Source organism: Ornithorhynchus anatinus, chromosome 7 (assembly GCF_004115215.2).
Source record: "Ornithorhynchus anatinus isolate Pmale09 chromosome 7, mOrnAna1.pri.v4, whole genome shotgun sequence".
NCBI lineage: Eukaryota > Metazoa > Chordata > Mammalia > Monotremata > Ornithorhynchidae > Ornithorhynchus > Ornithorhynchus anatinus.
In genome coordinates, this window is record NC_041734.1 from 81,879,267 (window position 1) to 81,896,837 (window position 17,571).

Below are 17,571 nucleotides of genomic sequence, written 5' to 3' on the forward strand. Positions count from 1 at the left end.
GCCCCAAGCCACCTTTAGCTGAAGGGGCTGGGGTTGTTTAGGGCGTCCTGGGGTCTGGTGCCTAGAGCTGAGGGGGCAGAGGTGGCCAGGGGCCGGAATCCGAGGGGCAGGGGTGGCCCAGGGCCGGGAGCTGAGGAGCCAGAGGCCGAGGGGGCCGGGAACTGAGGGGCCAGGAGCCAAGTGGCGAGGGGCTGGGGCAGCCCGAAGCCAGGAGCCAGAGGCCTTCTCACTGTGCCTCCATCTCACCTATCTCACCGCCGACCCCTAGCCTATGTCCTGCCACTGGCCTAGAACTCCCTCCTTCCTCAAATCTGACAATTACTTTCCCCAACTTCAAAGCTTTATTGAAGGCCCATCTCCTCCAAGAGGCCTTCCCAGACTAAGCTCCCCCTTTCCTCTTCTCCCACTCCCTTCTGCATTGCCCTGACTCGCTCCCTTTGTTCTTCCTCCCTCCCAGCCCCACACCCGCTTATGTCCAGATCTGTCATTTATTTATTTATATTGATGTCTGTCTCCCCCCAACTAGACTGTAAGCTCGCTGTGGTCAGGGACTGTGTCTGTTGTATCGTACTCTCCCAAGCGCTTAGTACAGTGCTCTGCACACAGTAAGTGCTCAATAAGTATGATCAAATGAATGGGGGGGGGGTGGTGCCGAGGCACAGGGTTCTGGAAGGGTATCTGAAAGCTGGGTGTCCAGTGGCTGCAGGGTCTGAGAGCCGGGGATCCGGGAGCTGGGTGGGGGAGGTGGGGGGAAAGGAGGTGGGAAGGGGTCTGAGGGCCGGAGGAGGTTCTGACCTCGCGGACGTATTCCTCCTGCTCCTCCTTCAGCGTCAGCTCGATGAAAATCTGCTGCAGCTTCTCGTTGCAGTAGTTGATGATGAACTGCTCGAAGCTGTTGTCCTGGATGGGAGGCGAGGGGACGGGGGCGCCCCAGTCAGAATCCAGATCCCCCTTCTCCACAGCGCTACAACAGGGGTGGGGGCGCCCCGCGGCCTCCGCTGACAGTTTCCAGGGGCCCCGGCCCATGGAGAATGGGGGCTTTTCCGAGGAGGGCCGGGAGGGCTCACGCTCTGACTCTGACCTGGATGCTCCTCAGCACTTATCTCAGTACTCTGCACACAGTGAACACCCAGTATGGCACTCCGCACACAGCGGGTGCCCAGTACCGCATTCTGTACATGGTAGGCACCCTGCAAGAGTGCTCTACAAACAGCAGACACCCAGTACAGCATTCTGCACTCAGGAGGTGCCCAGCACAGTATCCTGTACACCACAGGCACCTAGTACACTGCTGTGCACACAACAGGCACCTAGTACAATGCTCTGCACAAGGCAGGCACCCAGTACAGTGCTCTGCACACAGCAGACACCCAGTACAATGTTCTGCACACTGTAGATGCCCAATACAGCAGGCTGCACACAGTAGGCGCCCAGTACAGTGCTCTGCATGCAGTAGGTGCCCAGTACGACGCTCCGCCCCGAGTAGGCGTCCAGAAGTTACCCAGCTGAGCATTCTGGTCGGCGTGACTATTTTTGTACAAAAGGAGTGGCTGTCAAGGAAAGGTTCCATTTCTGTGGGAGAAGCCAACCCACAGATCCGACCACGGCATTCCTTCTTCCCCGAGCAGCTCGGAAGGGATGACGCCGGCCTGGCGTTCCAGGCCCCCGGCTCTCCCCGGTGCAGGGCGGGCAGCCTCTGGGTGGGCAGGACCTTGGCCTCACAGCCACCCTGGCCCTCGGGCCCCACGCTCCCCACCCCGTCGATGTCTTGTCCGGGGCCTAGCGGGCACCAAGAGAGATCTGGGCGCTCTGACCAGCCGCATCCCCGGCCCTGCCGTCGCTTCAGGGAACCCAGGGGTGCGTGGCATCCCCCGACCCCCCAACAGCAAGGGCATGCAGCCCGCGGGATCTGTCCCAATGGCAGGAAACCCGGCCGCCACCATCCCGTCCTCCCGGATGCCCGGCCCGCCTCTCTCCTCCCCTCCAAACTCTCCCCCGACTCCCGGTATCTCTCCGCATCGAACGAAACCTCCTCCATGCTGGCTTCTGGGCTCTCCCCCTCCCGCCCCCACCTCCCTGCTCTGCTCTCTTGTCCCGCTTTTCCCCAACGCCCCTCTCCGCTCCTCCTATGCTCACCTTCTAGCCACCTCTCACCCCCAACTCTCCCATCTCCTACCACTCTCTCACTCTGCTCCCTCCATCCTCACGTCAGACAGACCCCAGTTCTCGCCACCCTCAAGTCTATCCTGAAATCCCCCCTCCTCCAACAAGCCTTCCCTGATTCATCTCCCAGTATCCTGTGCCACATCATCCATTAGCCGATTCCAACACCGATGGACTTATTTATACCCTCTTCAGCACTCATGGAGCACAGGTTAATCACTTATTTGTATTTACTGAGCGCTCACTGTGTACAGAGCACAGTACTAAGTGCTTGGGAGAAGGCCATATAACAGAGAAGTCCACTCATCATTTATTTCCACCTCTCCAGTTAACATTTTTCTGTCATCCCCGTTAAAGTGGAAGCTCCTTGTGCACTTCCTTATTCTGTACATCCTGAGAGCCTAGTACAGTATGCTGAACCAAGAGAGCTCAATAAATCTCCTTTCTTCCTCCTCCTCCTCCTTCCTCTGACTTCCCCTCCTTCTCATCTTTCTCCTCTTCACCCCTTCTCCTTGCCCCTCTCCCCCTCTTCCTCCTCCCCCTTCCTCCTCCTCTTTGTCCCTCTTTTCCTTCTCCTGTCTTCCTCCTCCTCTCCCCCTCCTTCTCTTCATCCCCTTCTTCCTTCTTCTCCCTCTCTGCCTCCTTCTCATCCCCCCTTCATCCTTCTGCTCCCACTTCCTCCCCCTCTTCCTTCTCCTGTCTTCCTCCTCCTCCATGAGCACTGGACTGAGCACTTGGGAGAAGGCAAAAGAGCTAGGAGACATGGTTCTGAACTTCAAAGAGTGCCGAGCACTGTGCCGAATGCTTAGGAGAGGACAACAGAGTTAGCAGACACAGTCTCTGTCCTCAAGGAATTTACTGTCTACTGCGTGCAGAGCACTGGACTGAGCACTTTTTTTAAAAAAATGGCATTTTTTTTATATGTTAAGCACTTACTAATGTGCCAAGCACTGTTCTAACTGCAGAGGTAGATACAGGGTCATCAGGTTGTCCCAAGTAGGGCTCACAGTCTTCATCCCCATTTTACAGATGAGGTAACTGAGGCACAGAGAAGTTAAGTGACTTTCCTAAGGTCACAGAGCAGACAAGTGGAGGAGCCAGGATTAGAACCCAGGTCCTCTGACTCCCAGACCCGGGCTCTAGTCACTGACCCACATTGCTTGGGAGAAGACAGCAGAGTCAGTAGACATAATCCATATCCTCAGGGAGTTGATAGTCTGCTGCGTGCACAGCGCTGTGCAGAGCACTTGGGAGGGTACAATAGAGTTACTAGACACAAACCCTATCAGCAAGGAGCTTCCAGTCTACTGTGTGCCAAACCTTATGCTGAGTGCTTGGGAGGGTGCCGACTATATTCTGAAGCAAGAAAGAGGGCAGTGTGGCTTAGTGTCTGCAACCTGGGGCTGGGAGCTGGGATGCCCGGGTCTGAGTCTCAGCATCGCCACTGGCCTACGGTGTGACCTTGAGCAAGTCACTCGCCCACCTTCTCTGGGCCTCAATTTCCTCATCTGTAAAATAGAGTTTGGAATCTTGCTCCACCTCCATCTTCAAATGTCAGCCCCATGGGGGACAAGCCTGCAACTGATCCGATTCTCCCCCCGATCCGCACGCTCCCAATTCGGGTCGAAGGGCATCCCCTCGGGGGAGGGATGACCTGCCAGGCATTGCGGGGGGCGGGATTCGGGATGTTTTCCAGCCGAGCCGGAGCCTCAGAACCAAACACCTTGGGCTGGGCCTGATTCCCGAGTCCTGATTCCCGATCGACTGGCTGGGGACACGGATTCATCTTAAAAGCAGAGCACTCCTGTATGCTCCAGCCGTCCACTACAGCGCTCTGCGCCCGGAACACGTCCAGTCCACTACGGCGCTCTGCAAATGGAGGTATCCTATACAGTCCAGGGTGCACAGGAGTCCACTAGAGCACCCTGCAAATAGCAGGAGCCCAGTAAAATGCTCTGCACACAGGAGACACTCAATACAGTACTGGGAACACCAAAGGTGGCAAGTATAGTACTCTGCACACAGCAGGCATTCAGTATGGCACTCTGCACACCGTGGGCACTTAATACAGCACTCCACACACAACAGGCACCCAAGAGAGCGCTCCGCACACTGGAGGCACTCAATACAGAACTGGGAACACAGTCAGTGCCCAGTACAGAGTTCTGCAAACAAAAGGGACTCTGCATGCCCTATGCAACCAGTACAACACTATGCACATAGTAGGTGCTCAGTACAGTGCTCTGCAAACGATAGGCACCCAGTATAGCACTCTGCACACAGTCGACACCCAATACAGCCCTCTGCCCACAGTAGGCACCTAGTAGAGCGCTCTGCACACAGTATGTTCCCCGTACAGTACTCTGAGCACACAGCGGGTGCCCAGCACAGCACTCTGCACACAGTAGGCTCCCGGTACAATAGCTGTCGGGCTGCCGGTTGACTCCTCGCCTTGCCTCTGACGGCTCTCCCACCGAGGGGTCCGACGTGGCAGGTGGTCCGGAGCAGCTGCCCACGACTCCCTCCAGGTGGGCCTGTGAGGCACAGTGCCCCTTCCCTCCCCTCCCCACCCATTGAGGAAGGCGGGCGGAGGGGAGAAGGCCGGGGGCCGGGGGGAGGGGGGTGGTCTCACCTCAAAAATCTCGAAGCCGTAGATATCCAGTACGCCCATCGCCTTCTTCCTCACCTTGGTTTGGGCCTCAGGAGGAAAGAGTGGAATTTTGGTTTGCCAGATTGATCTTGGGGGACACTGAATGCACTACGCTCTCCCACGAGGCAGAGAATTGCTCCCTTGGAATCCCCGCCACCCCCAGGGGGCTGGATGACTATAAATAGCCCCTCACCTCCGCAGGCGCGCCCGCCCAACCCGCCTCCACGTTTGGGCGCTTGCTCGAGTTCACCCAGAGCACTGGAGTCCACATCAGCTTGCCCCTCTGCCATTTAAACCCTCACTCATCCACACGTCCATCATTCCCATCTCTTCTTCCCCCGACCTCAAATTCACTGGAGGTTCCGTCTCACCCGCGAGACTGACAGCTCCTCGAGGACACGGATGGTGCCTACTAACTCTACTGTCCTCTCTCAAGTGCTCAGTCCAGTGCTCTGCACGAAGTGGATCGGAAGCTCCTTGAGGATAACGATCGTGTCTCCCAACTGTACTGTCCTCTCCCCAGCGCTCAGCAAGGCGCTCTGCCCCCGCTCGACCGGAGGCTCCCTGTGGGCCGTGTCCGGGTCCCGGGCGTGTGCAGGGCGTGCGCGCGGGGGGTGGGGGGTTGCGTGTGGTTGTACCCTGATGCTCTCGTTGATGCGGTTCACCAGCCAGGAGAAGAGTCTGCTGTACAGGTTCTTGGCCAAGGCGTCGCGGGCGTAGTAGGCCTACGGCACACAGACCCACACAGAAACCGTCCAATGGGGTCGTGGGGGACCAAGGTGGGCCAGGGGCGGATCCCCTTCCCCGCTGACCAGCCCTCACGCCTTTCCCCCCACCCAACATCCCCTGGCCACCACCTCCCAGATCCCAGGCCACCCCCCGTTACCCCATCTGTCCCCTATCATCCCTTTGCTGCCCCTCGGTCACCCCCCGCTGCCCCTGGTTGTCCTTCCCCACTGAGAAAGGGACAACCACCATGAACCAGTGTGGCCTAGTGGCTAGAACCCAGGCCTGGGAGTCAGAAGGACCTGGGCTCTAATACCAGCTCTGCCACTTGTCTGTTATGTGACTTTGGACAAGTCATTTCACTTCTCTGGGCCTCAGTTCCCTCCTCTGTAAAATGGAGATTAAGGCTGTGAGCCCCATATGGGACAGGGACTATGCCTAACTCGATTACCTTGTATCTACCCCAGCGCTTAGTACGGTGCCTATGGTGCCTGGTATATAGTAAGAGCTTAACAAATACCAAAAAATAAAATAAAATAAGGAGGCAAGCCCGGGCCAGAACTGACCAGCCTCGGACTGCCCTTCAGAGTCCAGCCAAGTGGCCTGAGAGCAAGGTGTCAGGGAGTGAAATGAACACTAGTGGAGACCCCTGGGGACCCCCATCTTAACATCCAGCAGGGACACCGAGGCATCTCCAACCCCGGAAGTGTCACCTGCCTGAACCAGAGTGGGAGAGGCGGCTCACGCTGAGGGCTCTCTGCCCGGACCCAGGGTGTGGACAGGCTTTGGGGGCAGGGAACCCGCTTCAGTCCCTGCTCCATCCCCGACTGGCTGGGTGACCTCCGCCAACCCTGAACCTCTCTGGGCCTCCGTTTCCTTCTTTGTGATATGATCCAAGCCCTGGCCTCTGAAGTGTGAGCATCATCGGGGACGGGGCCTGGCTCAGGGCGGATTATCCGGTATCCGTCCCAGGGCTTAGTACAGTGCCCGGCACCCAGCAGGTGCCTACTCAGCATCCTAGTGTGGGTGGTTTAATTCATTAGAATTGTACTTTCCAAGAGCTTGGTACAGAGCACTGCACAAAGTAAGCACTCAATAAATACGACCGAATGAATTAGAAAGCAGACGAGACCAAGCCCCGTGACAGGTGAATATTTATGGTGGGAGATTTGGGGAGAGGCAGAAGGGAGAGAAGGGGTTGGAAACGGGAGGCGGAGGTGAAATGGAGAAATCAGGCTGGACACAAGATGGAAACCCCAAGGGCCCGGGGAACTACTCCCAAGTGCTCTGTACAGTGCTCCACATACAGCAGGTGCTCAGAACAGAGGCTCGACCGACAGACTTTTTAGCAAACAACATCGGGGAAACGACAACTATCAGTTGGGTAACTGGGTATCGGTTTCTGTTCTATCCGGGGGTCAACGGGAACAGAGAGATGTGGCAGGAGGCTCGGCTTTGTACGATAAAATGGTCAACGTCGTTCGCTGTGGTCTGTTGAAAACTGGGCCACATTTAATATAATAATGTTTGGATCAATCAATTAGTGGCATTTATTGAGTGCTTGCTAGGTGCAGATTACTGACTAAGTGTTTGGGAGAGTCCAGGACCTTGGACTTGACAGACAGGATCCCTGTCCTGGATTTAAATGGGAGCCGGTTTAGACAGGCCACCCCAGGCAGGGCTCTTTTCCTAATGGTATTTGTTAAGCGCATATTATGTGCCAAACACCATTCTAAGCCCTGAGGTAGATACAAGCTAATTAGGTAGGACACAGCCCGTCCTGCATCGGACTCACCCTCTAAGTAGCAGGGCAAACAGGGGAACTGAGGCCCAAAGCAGTGAAGTGACTTGCTCAAGGGCACCCAGCAGACGAGTGGCCGAGCCAGGATGAGAACTCAGGTTCTCCAAAGGGCAAGTCCGGGCTCTTTCCACTAGGCTGCACTGCTTCTCAGGAGCCCCGTGTGAGCCTTCCGCCGAGCAGGGCCAGGGAGATGCCGTGTGGCTTGGCCGTCCTTCCTCACGACCTGGTCTCCACCCCGGGATTACCTGGGCCACGTTGAGGGTGGTGGCCACTTTCTCCTGCTTGGCCTCAACTGTCCGGAAGCTGAAGGCCCGTTCCAGCACCGCCTGGTCGATTCCGGTCAGCTCGCAGATTTCTTTCAGCTCTGATGAGACAAGGCCGGAGGTGATGCTCCCTCCCCCGTTCCCGGCCGCCCCCCCGCTGACCCCTCCCGGCCTCACCGCCCCCTCCCCGGTCCTTCAACGCCAGTCAGTGGCGGTCCCTTCAGTCTGGACCCTGGGCCGGACGCCGGCCCCAAGGAGCCCAGAGCCCCGGGGGCTACTGGAGCCGGGCAGGGCAGCATGGGCTGGATGACTGGGGCCCCGTTTCTGATTCCGTGTCCCCACCCTGCCGCTGCCCAACCTGAGGAGAGACGCCACTTAATAATAATAAGGATGGTATTTGTTAAGCGCTTACTATGTGCCAAGCACTGTTCTAAGCGCTGGGGTACATACAAGATATTCAGGTTGTCCCACCTGGGGCTCACAGTCTTAATCCCCATTTAAAAAAAAATAAACTGTGGTTTTTGTTAAGCACTTACTCTGTGCAAAGCACTGTTCTAAGCGCTGGGGGATACAAGGTGATCAGGTTGTCCCACGTGGGGCTCACAGTTTTAATCCCCATTTGACAGATGAGGTAACTGAGACACAGAAAAGTTAAGTGACTTGCCCAAGGTCACATGACTAGCAGCGGAGCCGGGATTAGAACCCGTGACCTCTGACTCCCAAGCCCGGGCTCTTGCCACTAGGCCATGCTGCTTCTCCGAGGACACTTCCAAAATAACGATGGTGATATTAATATAATAATAATTGCAATATTTGTTAAGCGCTTACTAGGCGCCAAGCATTCTACTAAGTGCTGAGGTAGATACAAGATCATCAGATCCGTGACTTAGTGGCAAGAGCCCGGACTTGGGAGTCAGAGGTCGTGGGTTCTATTCCCGACTCTGCCACTTACCAGCTGTGTGACTTTGGGCAAGTCACTTCACTTCTCTGCACCTCAGTAACCTCATCTGAAAAATGGGGATGAAGTCTGTAAGCCCCATGTGGGACAACCTGATTAACTTGTCTCTAACCCAGCACATGGTAAGTGCTTACCATTATTATTATTATTATCATTATTATTATTATATGGGACAGTGCCTGGCACATAGTAAGCGCTTAACAAATACCATAATTTTTATTCAATTATTACATGGGGCTCACAATCTAGGTAGGAGGGAGTACAAGTACCGACTTCTCTTTTTGCAGAAGAAAGAACTGAGGCCCAGAGAATCAACCTATTCAGTGGTATTTACTGAGTGCTATGTGCACAGCATTGTACTAATCGCTTGGGAGAGAACACTACCACAGAATTTGCAGGCACTCTCCCTGCCCATTATGAGCAGAAGTGAAGACCCTGCCCAAGGTCACATAGCTGACAAGGGGCAGCCTCCTCTCCACCCTCTGCTCCTCCCCCTTCCCCTTCCCTCAGCACTGTGCTCATTTGTATATATTATTTATTACCCTATTTATTTTGTTAATTCTATTTATCTTGATGTCGTTGTCTTGTTTTTCTTTTGTTCTGTTTTGCTCGGCTGTCTGTCTCTCCCGCTTAGACTGTGAGCCCGTCATTGGGCAGCGATTATCTCTATCTGTTGCCAAACTGTCCATTCCAAGTGCTTAGTACAGTGCTCTGCACATAGTAAGCGCTCAATAAATACTATTGAATGAATGAATGATCAGAATCCAGGTCCTCTGACTCCCAGGCCTGGGCTCTTTCCACTAGGCTGCACTGCTTCCAAGATGTGTGACTGTATGGAGAGCAAAGAGAGACCCCCAGGACCCAAGACTCCCCAAGCCTTCAGATCCCCCCCAGGCCCCTACCGTTTTTGTCCTTGATTTTGCTCTCATCCAGACCGTTCATTCGCGACTCCGGCTTGAACTCGATGTTCCCCAGTTTCAGGACGGCAGCCACCACCTCCAAGACCGACTGAGTCTCCTGATCCAGGAAGCCCACGATCTGCATCGCATTCTGGAAAGCCAAAGCGCATCAACGGTCACCAAAACGAGCCGGCCAATCCAACGATCAAGCGATTGACGCTATCTTCGGAACGCTTTCTGTGTGCAGAGCACTGGACCAACCTCTTGGGAGAGGACAATAAAACAGAGTTCCCTGTCCACAAGGGGTTTACAATCTGCTGGGGGAGATGGGCATTAAAATAAATTATGGATGGAGAAATGGTAGAATATGGATATTTTCATAAGCGATGTTGGGGTCGGGTGAATATCGAAGTGTCTTAAGGATTTCAGTGAGGGCAAAAATAACAATGGCAAATGACTTTCAAGAGCAACTTTTATAAATCCCTGATTCTCAACTCCTGGAGGGTGCAAAGAGTATCAGCTAGGTGAATCAGGCTTCCTGGTCGAGATGTCATCTTTCCTTCTGCCCCTCCTCCCCTCCCCAACACCCCTATTCCCTCCCTCTGCTCTACTCCCTTCCCCTCCCCACAGCACTTGTCTATATTTGTATATATTCTTTATTACTCTATTTTATTAATGATGTGTCTATATCTATGATTCTATCGATCTCTTTTGATGGTATCGATGCCTGACTACTTGTTTTGTTTTGCTGTCTGTCTCCCCGTTTTAGATTGTGAGCCCGTTGTTGGGCAGGGATTGCCTCTCTCTGTTGCCCAGTTGTCCATTCCAAGCGCTTAGTACGGTGCTGTGCACACAGTAAGTGCTCAATAAATACGACTGAATGAATGAATGAAGGTGGGGGAGAGTGATGGTCTGTAGGATATAATAATAATAATAACTCTGCTATTTGTTAAGCACTGACTATGTGCCATGCACTCTACTAAGTGCTGGGGTGGTTACAAGCAATTCAGTCACCTCATTTTACAGATTAGGTCACTGAGGCACAGAGGAGTAAAGTGACTTGCCCAAGGTCACATAGCAGACAAGTGATGGTGCTGGGATTAGAACTAATAACCTTCTGACTCCCAGGCCTGTGCTCTATCCACTACACCATGCTGCATCTTTTCCAGGGGTGCGGGGGGAGAGTTTCCCCCTATAGAGTGAAAGCTCGTTGTGGGCAGGGAACATCTTTGACAATTCTGTTGTACTATACTTGCCCAAGTGTTTAGTACAGTGCTCCGCACACAGTCTGCGCTGCATAAATAGCGTCGGTTGACTCACTGAGGGTGCTCCAGGCCAGAAGGGGGATGTGGGTGAGGGGTCGGCAGGGAGATAGATGAGATGGAGGGACAGTGAGTTGGTCGGCATTAGAGGAGCGGAGTGTGCGGCCTGTGTTGGAGGGGGCAGTGGGATGGATGGCTTTGAAGCCAATGGTGAGGAGTTTCTGTCTGATGGGGAGGTGGATGGGCAACCCCTGGAGGTTCTTGAGGAGGAGAGAAACACGGACTGAACGTTTTTGTAGACATATGATCCGGGCAGCAGAGCGAGGTATGAACTAGAGTGGGGAGAGACAGGAGGCCGGGAGGTCAGTAAGGAGGCTGACGTAGGAATCAAGGCGGGATAGAAGAGCGTGGATCGGGGGGTGGCAGCTGGATGGAGTGGAAGAGGTGGATTCTAGAAACGTTGTGGAGGAGGAGGAACCAACAGGATTCAGTGAGTGGGGCAGGGTCACTTGCTTGTGAATCCCTGTCTCCCACCCTCCACCCGCCCCGGCCCCGACTCACCCTGACCGTCCGGAAGTTGGCCGCGTCGTCCACGCCGTCCACGCTGGCCGAGTCCAGGTTCAGGTAGTTGTAGATGCTAATGTCGCGCTCCAGGTGGAGTTTACCTTACACATCACCCCAAAGTATCCCCGCTTGGACACGCTTCCTCCATGCCCGCTCCCCCGGGGGCCCGCGACTGGCAAAAAGGGAGCCCTTCACCCCGCTGAGGGGGGCAGGAGGGAGATGCTCAGGGTCAGGCAGCCCCCCGTCATGCCTAGGTTTGAGGGTTGGGTCTGGAGGCTGGGCCCGGGGGCACTTACTGAGCAATTCTTCCGACGCCCCAGCGAGGAGCTGGTAAAAAATGTGGAAGTTCCGTTCGGCCCTGGGCTGCTTCACGACGCGGGATTTCTCCAGGAGATCTGCACGACAAGAATTCCTCGTCGGCTCACTCCGCGGGAGAATGGACACGGTCCCCTTCCCACGCGGGGCTCACCGTCTGAGAGGGAGGAGCGGCAGCCGGGGAGGGGGGCATTTGTCCCCATTTTACAGATGAGGAAACTGAGGCCCAGAGAGGTTCCGTGACTTGCCCAAGGTCACAGAGCAGGAGGCCGGCTACAGGTAGAACTGGCTCTCCCCTCTCAGTCATATTTATTGAGCACTTACTCTATGCATAGCACTATATTAAGCACTTGGGAGTGTACAATATAATGATAAACAGACACATTCCCTGCCCACAGTCAGTCAATCGTATTTATGAGTGCTTACTGTGTGCAGAGCACTGTACTAAACACTTGGGAGAGAACAATAAAACAATAAACAGACATTCCCTGCTTACAGTGAGCTTCCAGTCTAAAGATTCATAGTTCATGTTCCTTCCAACTGGCCATGATGGAGGCCCAGGAGCTCTTACCAGCTGCTCAGTTCATCGTGCTACAAGCAGAGTGGCTCCGTGGAAAGAGCAGGGGCTGGGGAGTCAGAGGTCTTGGATTCAAATCCAGGCTCCGCTGCTTGTCAGCTGTGTGACTTTGGACAAGTCATTAACTTCTCTGTGCCTCAGTTCTCTCAACTGGAAAATGGGGATTAAGACTGTGAGCCTTACGTGGGACAACCTGATCACTTTGTATCCTCCCTAGCGCTTAGAACAGTGCTTTGCATATAGTAAGTGCTTAACACATGCCATCATTATTATTATTATTATCCCTGGGCCCAGAAGAAAAATCAGTGGTATTTACTGAGCGCTTAGTGTGTGCAGAATACTGTACTAAACACTTTGGAGAGGACAATACAACAGAGTTGATAGACACAGCTGCCCACAAGAGAAGCAGTGTGGCCCAGTAGAAACAGCCCAGGCGTCAGAAAACCTGGGTTCTAATCCCGGCTCTGTCAACTGCTTGCTGTGTGACCTTGGGTAGTGATTTCACTTCCCTGGGCTTTAGTTCCCTTAACTGTAAAATGGGGACTAAATCTTATTCCCTTCTATTTAAAAAGTGAGCCCCATGAAGGACATGGACAGAGTCCAACCTGATAAACTTGTATCTATCCCAGTGCTTAAAACGGTGCTTGACACACGGAAAGCGTTTAATAAATATCACTAAAACAACAAAAACACAAAGAAGCTTAGAGTCTAGAGAGAATAAGCACACTCAGGGAGCTAAAAAAAACTTTGGCCTCACGGATATGGATGCAACTGAGAGCAACAACCGTGGTAATCTGTACTGAGCGCCCACTGGGTGCAGTGCATTGTGTTAAACACTTAGGAGAGGGTGGTGGCTACGTGGGATGTGTTCCCTGTCCACGAGAAACATCCCCCCTCCAACAGGGCACTCGGGTCTGCACTACTCAGACCCTGTTTATATTGGCGCCGTGGGATCGGTCGAGGGTCTTTACTGAGCGCTTACTGCATACCGGGCACTGAACGGAGCGCTTGGGAGAGTCCAGGACTGTGCAGAGCAGCCTGCGGATTAAGCAGTGCAAACCCAGCTGTGTGTGAGTTGTTTGGCTGAAGCCAGTTTCCACGCTAACTCCACGTTTCCTGCTTCTCCTTTAGAAGTTCCTCAAGGGAAAACTTCCCCGTATTTTTAGCACAGTTGGGAAAGCCAGGGGCTTCACTGTGCCAAAATATGCACAAAATGTGCACAAACCCCCCAGGCCAGATGGCCCCAGGACAAAAGCTTGGGAAATGCCTCATTCGGGAAATCTCTCCAGACAGAACATTTTACTACACACCTGGCACCCCTGACAAAACTCAAGCAGCCTGGCCTAGGGGAAAGAGCCCAGGCCCGGGAGCCAGAGGACCTGGGTTCTAATCCCGGCTCAGCCACAAAGCAATAATAATATTTCTTAAGCATTTACTATGTGGTGCCAGGCACTGTACTAAGCATCGGGGCAGACACAGGATAATCAGGTCCCTCATGGGGCTTTGCAGCCTTAAAGGGAGGACAGTTATTGAATCCCCATTCTGTGGATGAGGGAACTGAGGCCCAGGGAAATTAAGTGACTTACCCAAGGTCACCCTGCAGACATGTGGTGGAGCCGGGATCAGAACTCAGTTCCTCTGACTCCCAGGCCTGGGTTATTTCCACCAGGCCAAGCTGTTTCCCTTGGGCCTGCTGTGTGACCTCGGGCAAGTTACTTAATTTTTCTGTACTTCTGTTCCCTCATCTGTAAAATGGGGATTCAATTCCTGTTCCTCCTCCTACTTCGATTGTGAGCCCTGCTTGGGACAGGGACTGTGTCCAACCTGATTGTCTTGTATCTTCCCCAGTGCTTAGAACAATGTTTGACACAGAGTGCTTAATTATTATTATTATCATCTCTTTATTCCATTTCCAGAGAATTCGGAGACTCCTGCCAGACCCCAAGTCTTACTTGGGAGTTAAAAACATAGTCATTCTTTCCCTGTCCCCCTCTCTTTTCCCTCCTCTCCAATCTCCCTTCTTTCTCCTTCTCTGTCCCTCCCTCTCTCTTCCCCATCTCTTCCCTCTCCCCCTCGGTGAGTGTTAATAATAACAGTAATAATAATAACGATAACAGTAATGATTATGGCATTTGTTAAGTGCTTACTAGGTGCACTGTACTAAGCACGGGTGCAGCTACAAGATAATCAGGTAGGACCAGTCCCTGACCCACACAGTTTAAGGGGGAGGGAGAAGAGGCATTGAATCGCCGGTTTACAGATGAAGAAACCGAGGCGCAGAGAAGTGAAGTGACTTGCCCACAGTCACACATCAGGTGAAAGGTGGACCCAGGATTAGAACCCAGGTCCTCTGACTCTCACGTCCGGGCTCTTTCCACTAGGCCGAGCAACCTCTGCTACCTGGGTTAGAGAAGGGGTGAATCTTCTCCAAACCGGCAACTTGCAATTCTTTCTGCACCACTAGATTGATATCGATCTGAATTAAGTCCCCCACGAGGCCGCCCCCTCAGACGTCTCCCTCCCGAAACCCCGGGCCTAATTCCTATGTTCTCAGCTCGAGCCCGTTGATTCCGGAAGGCCTGTGAGACCCAGGAATTCACTATCGGGAAGGCTCTAATAATAATAATTATGGTATTTGTTAATCATTTATTATGAGCCAGGCACCATACTAAGCACTGGGAGTGGCGCGGCAGGGGGAGGAATACAAGCAAATAAGGTTGGACACAGTCCGTCCAATACGGGGCTCACGCTCTATAGTGCTCAGAACAGTTCTTGGCACATTGTAAGCACTTAACAAATACCATAATTATTGTTAATCCCCATTTTATAGATGGGGCAGAGAGAAATGAAGTGACTTGCCCAAGATGACACTGCAGGCAAGTGGTGGAGCCGGAATTAGAAGCCAGGACCTTTTGACTCCAGCCCCGTGCTCTAGCCACCAGGCCATGTTGCTTCTCTAATAATTGATGCTTCTGAGACGCCTCCCCCTCCCCCACCGCCGGCCAAGCCGGGTTCCGGCAATGGAGGGGTCTCCCAGCCAGCCAGCCGGCCCAGGACACTGGTTAGGCCGTTCTCCTGGACGGACACGCACGGCTCCTCGGACCGTCAAATGGCTGGCCAGCTAGCTGCATTCACATGAGTATGTGCGTCTACTGGCGTGGTGGATACAGCCCGCTTACCACTTGTCTGCTATGTGACCTTGGATAAGTCACTTCACTTCACTAGGCCTCAGTTCCCTCATCTGTAAAATGAGGATTGAGACTGTGAGCCTCATGGGGGACGGGGACTGTGTCCAACCCAATTCGCTTTTATCTACCAGCCCTTAGTATAGTGCCTGGCACACAGTAAGCGCTTAATAACTACTACAGCTATTATTTATCACACACTCACAAACATGCACACCACAATTTCACTCCCTCTCCAATCAGTATCTGAGCCATCTCTTCAAGTCAGACTTTCTGCCACCAAGGAAACCCTTTCATTCATTCAGTTGTATTTATTGAGCACTTACTGTGTGCAAAGCACTGTACTAAGCATTTGGGAGAGTACAATTTAACAAGGGACACATCCCACCCACAATAAGCTCAGAATGAGTGACAAACTCCCCTCCTCCATTTCATCCACTGAGTGGCTCTTTTTCCCATCCTTTTTCCAGGCCCCTCCCCTCATGAGCTCATTAGAGATCCACTGCAACATTCACGCAAACTAGTTCAGTGGTCAGCCTGCAGAGAAGCGGTGTGGCCTAGTGGAAAGTCCCCGGGCCTGGGAGTCAGAGGATCTGGGTTCCAATTCCGACTCCGCCACTTATCTGCTCTGTGACCTCGGGCAAGTTACTTCAGTTCTCGGGGCCTCATTTTCCTCATCTGCAAAGTCGGGATTCAATACCTGTCTCTCCCCCATGTGGGACCTGATTCTCTTGTATCTGCACCATCGCTTAATATGATAAAATACAGTGCTCGGCACATAGTAAGCGTTTAAACAAATACCCTAATTTTCATTATTATCAGTATTACTCTTCCCAGCTTCCAAGACATTAAAAGCACCCCTCCTCCAAGAGGCCTTCCCCAACACATAGTAAGCATTTAACAAATACCATAATTTTCACTATTATTATCATTATTACTCTCCCCACCTTCCAAACCTTATTAAAAGCACACCTCCTCCAAGAGACCTTCCCCAACAAAGCCCTCATTTCCTCTTCTCCGGCTCGCTTCTGTATTACCCTTTCATTTGGCTTTTCCCCCTTTATTCAATCCACCCTCAGCCCCACAGCACTTATGTCCTCATCCAAAATTTACTTCTATTCATGTTTGTCTCCCCGTCTAAACCATCAGTTTATTGTGGGTGGGGAACATGCCTAGTAAGTGCTTAACAAATACCATTATTATTCATTCACTCAATCATATCTATTGAGCGCTCACTGTGCTGCAGAACACTGTACTAAGCATTTAAATAATATATCTTATAAAATATGATTATTATTCATTATCGTTCTCTCCCAAGTGCTTCAGATGGTCTGGGGCCCAGTTTTTCCGCCGTCCCTAACCAAGCTCCCCCCGAGGGGTGGTCTCGGCCTCCTAGAACCCTCTGTCATTCCTGCGTGTTCCTCCTCCTTCCCTTGTGACCCCAGGTGACCCCGGATGGGCCTCTAACCCCTAAATCTGTCCAAGCCCCCCGAGTGTTGAGCTATTTCCGGCGGCCCGCGCTTCCTGTGGGAACGGATTCGACGTGCTCGGCCCCTGCTAGGGGAAGACGTGTCCGCGCGGCTAGTTCTGGACCACAGCCCTCCGGGGGAGCGGGGAGGGGAGGAGGGATTGGGCCCCAGCGATTCCGCGTTGGTCTCGACGGCCCCCTCCCCAGGTCTGGAACACCGGCCCCACCCACCCCCGCCACGGCCCGCGTCTGTCCGTCCGGCCTGCCGCGGCCTGGACTCAGGCCCTCCCTCGGGGGACCGTTCGTGCCTATGGCCGGACGCTCCTCGCAACGTGGTTGAGCCTGGCGCTCTTCCTCGTCTCTCGGAAGCCGGAACCGGGAGGACCGACCCCCGGCCCCCTTCGGAGAGGAAGCCCCCCGCCCCGCCCCGAGTCCAGGGAACACAATCGCCGTCTGAGAGCAGGATCCCGCTCTCTTCCCCTCGGACATCCGCAATCACCATCTGAAAGCGGAATCCTGCTCTGTTAATAATAATAAGTATGGTGTTTGTTAAGCGCTTACTAGGTGCCATCCGCTGTCTAAGCGCTGGGGTAGAGACGAGGTAATCAGGTTGGGCACAGTCCCTCTCTCACATAGGGCTCACAATCTTAATTCCCATTTTCCAGATGAGGAAACTGAGGCCCAGAGAAGTGAAATGACTTGGCCAAGGTCACACAGCAGACAAGTAGCGGAGCCGGGAT

The 17,571-nt window shown here is 53.4% G+C and overlaps 1 protein-coding gene across 2 annotated transcripts in view; it reads right to left on the reverse strand.

Moving 5' to 3' along the window:
* MYO1B (myosin IB) overlaps nt 1–17,571 on the reverse strand; it is an 87,462-nt gene that overhangs the window by 29,920 nt on the left and 39,971 nt on the right. For both annotated transcript variants that reach the window (XM_029068998.2, XM_029068997.2), the window contains exons 8-14: nt 11,583–11,681; nt 11,284–11,387; nt 9,464–9,611; nt 7,586–7,704; nt 5,452–5,538; nt 4,796–4,861; nt 796–900 (exon numbers count right to left, since the gene is read on the reverse strand). In XM_029068998.2, coding sequence (XP_028924831.1) covers nt 796–900; nt 4,796–4,861; nt 5,452–5,538; nt 7,586–7,704; nt 9,464–9,611; nt 11,284–11,387; nt 11,583–11,681 — 728 coding nt within the window. The remainder of the gene's footprint in view (nt 1–795; nt 901–4,795; nt 4,862–5,451; nt 5,539–7,585; nt 7,705–9,463; nt 9,612–11,283; nt 11,388–11,582; nt 11,682–17,571) is intronic.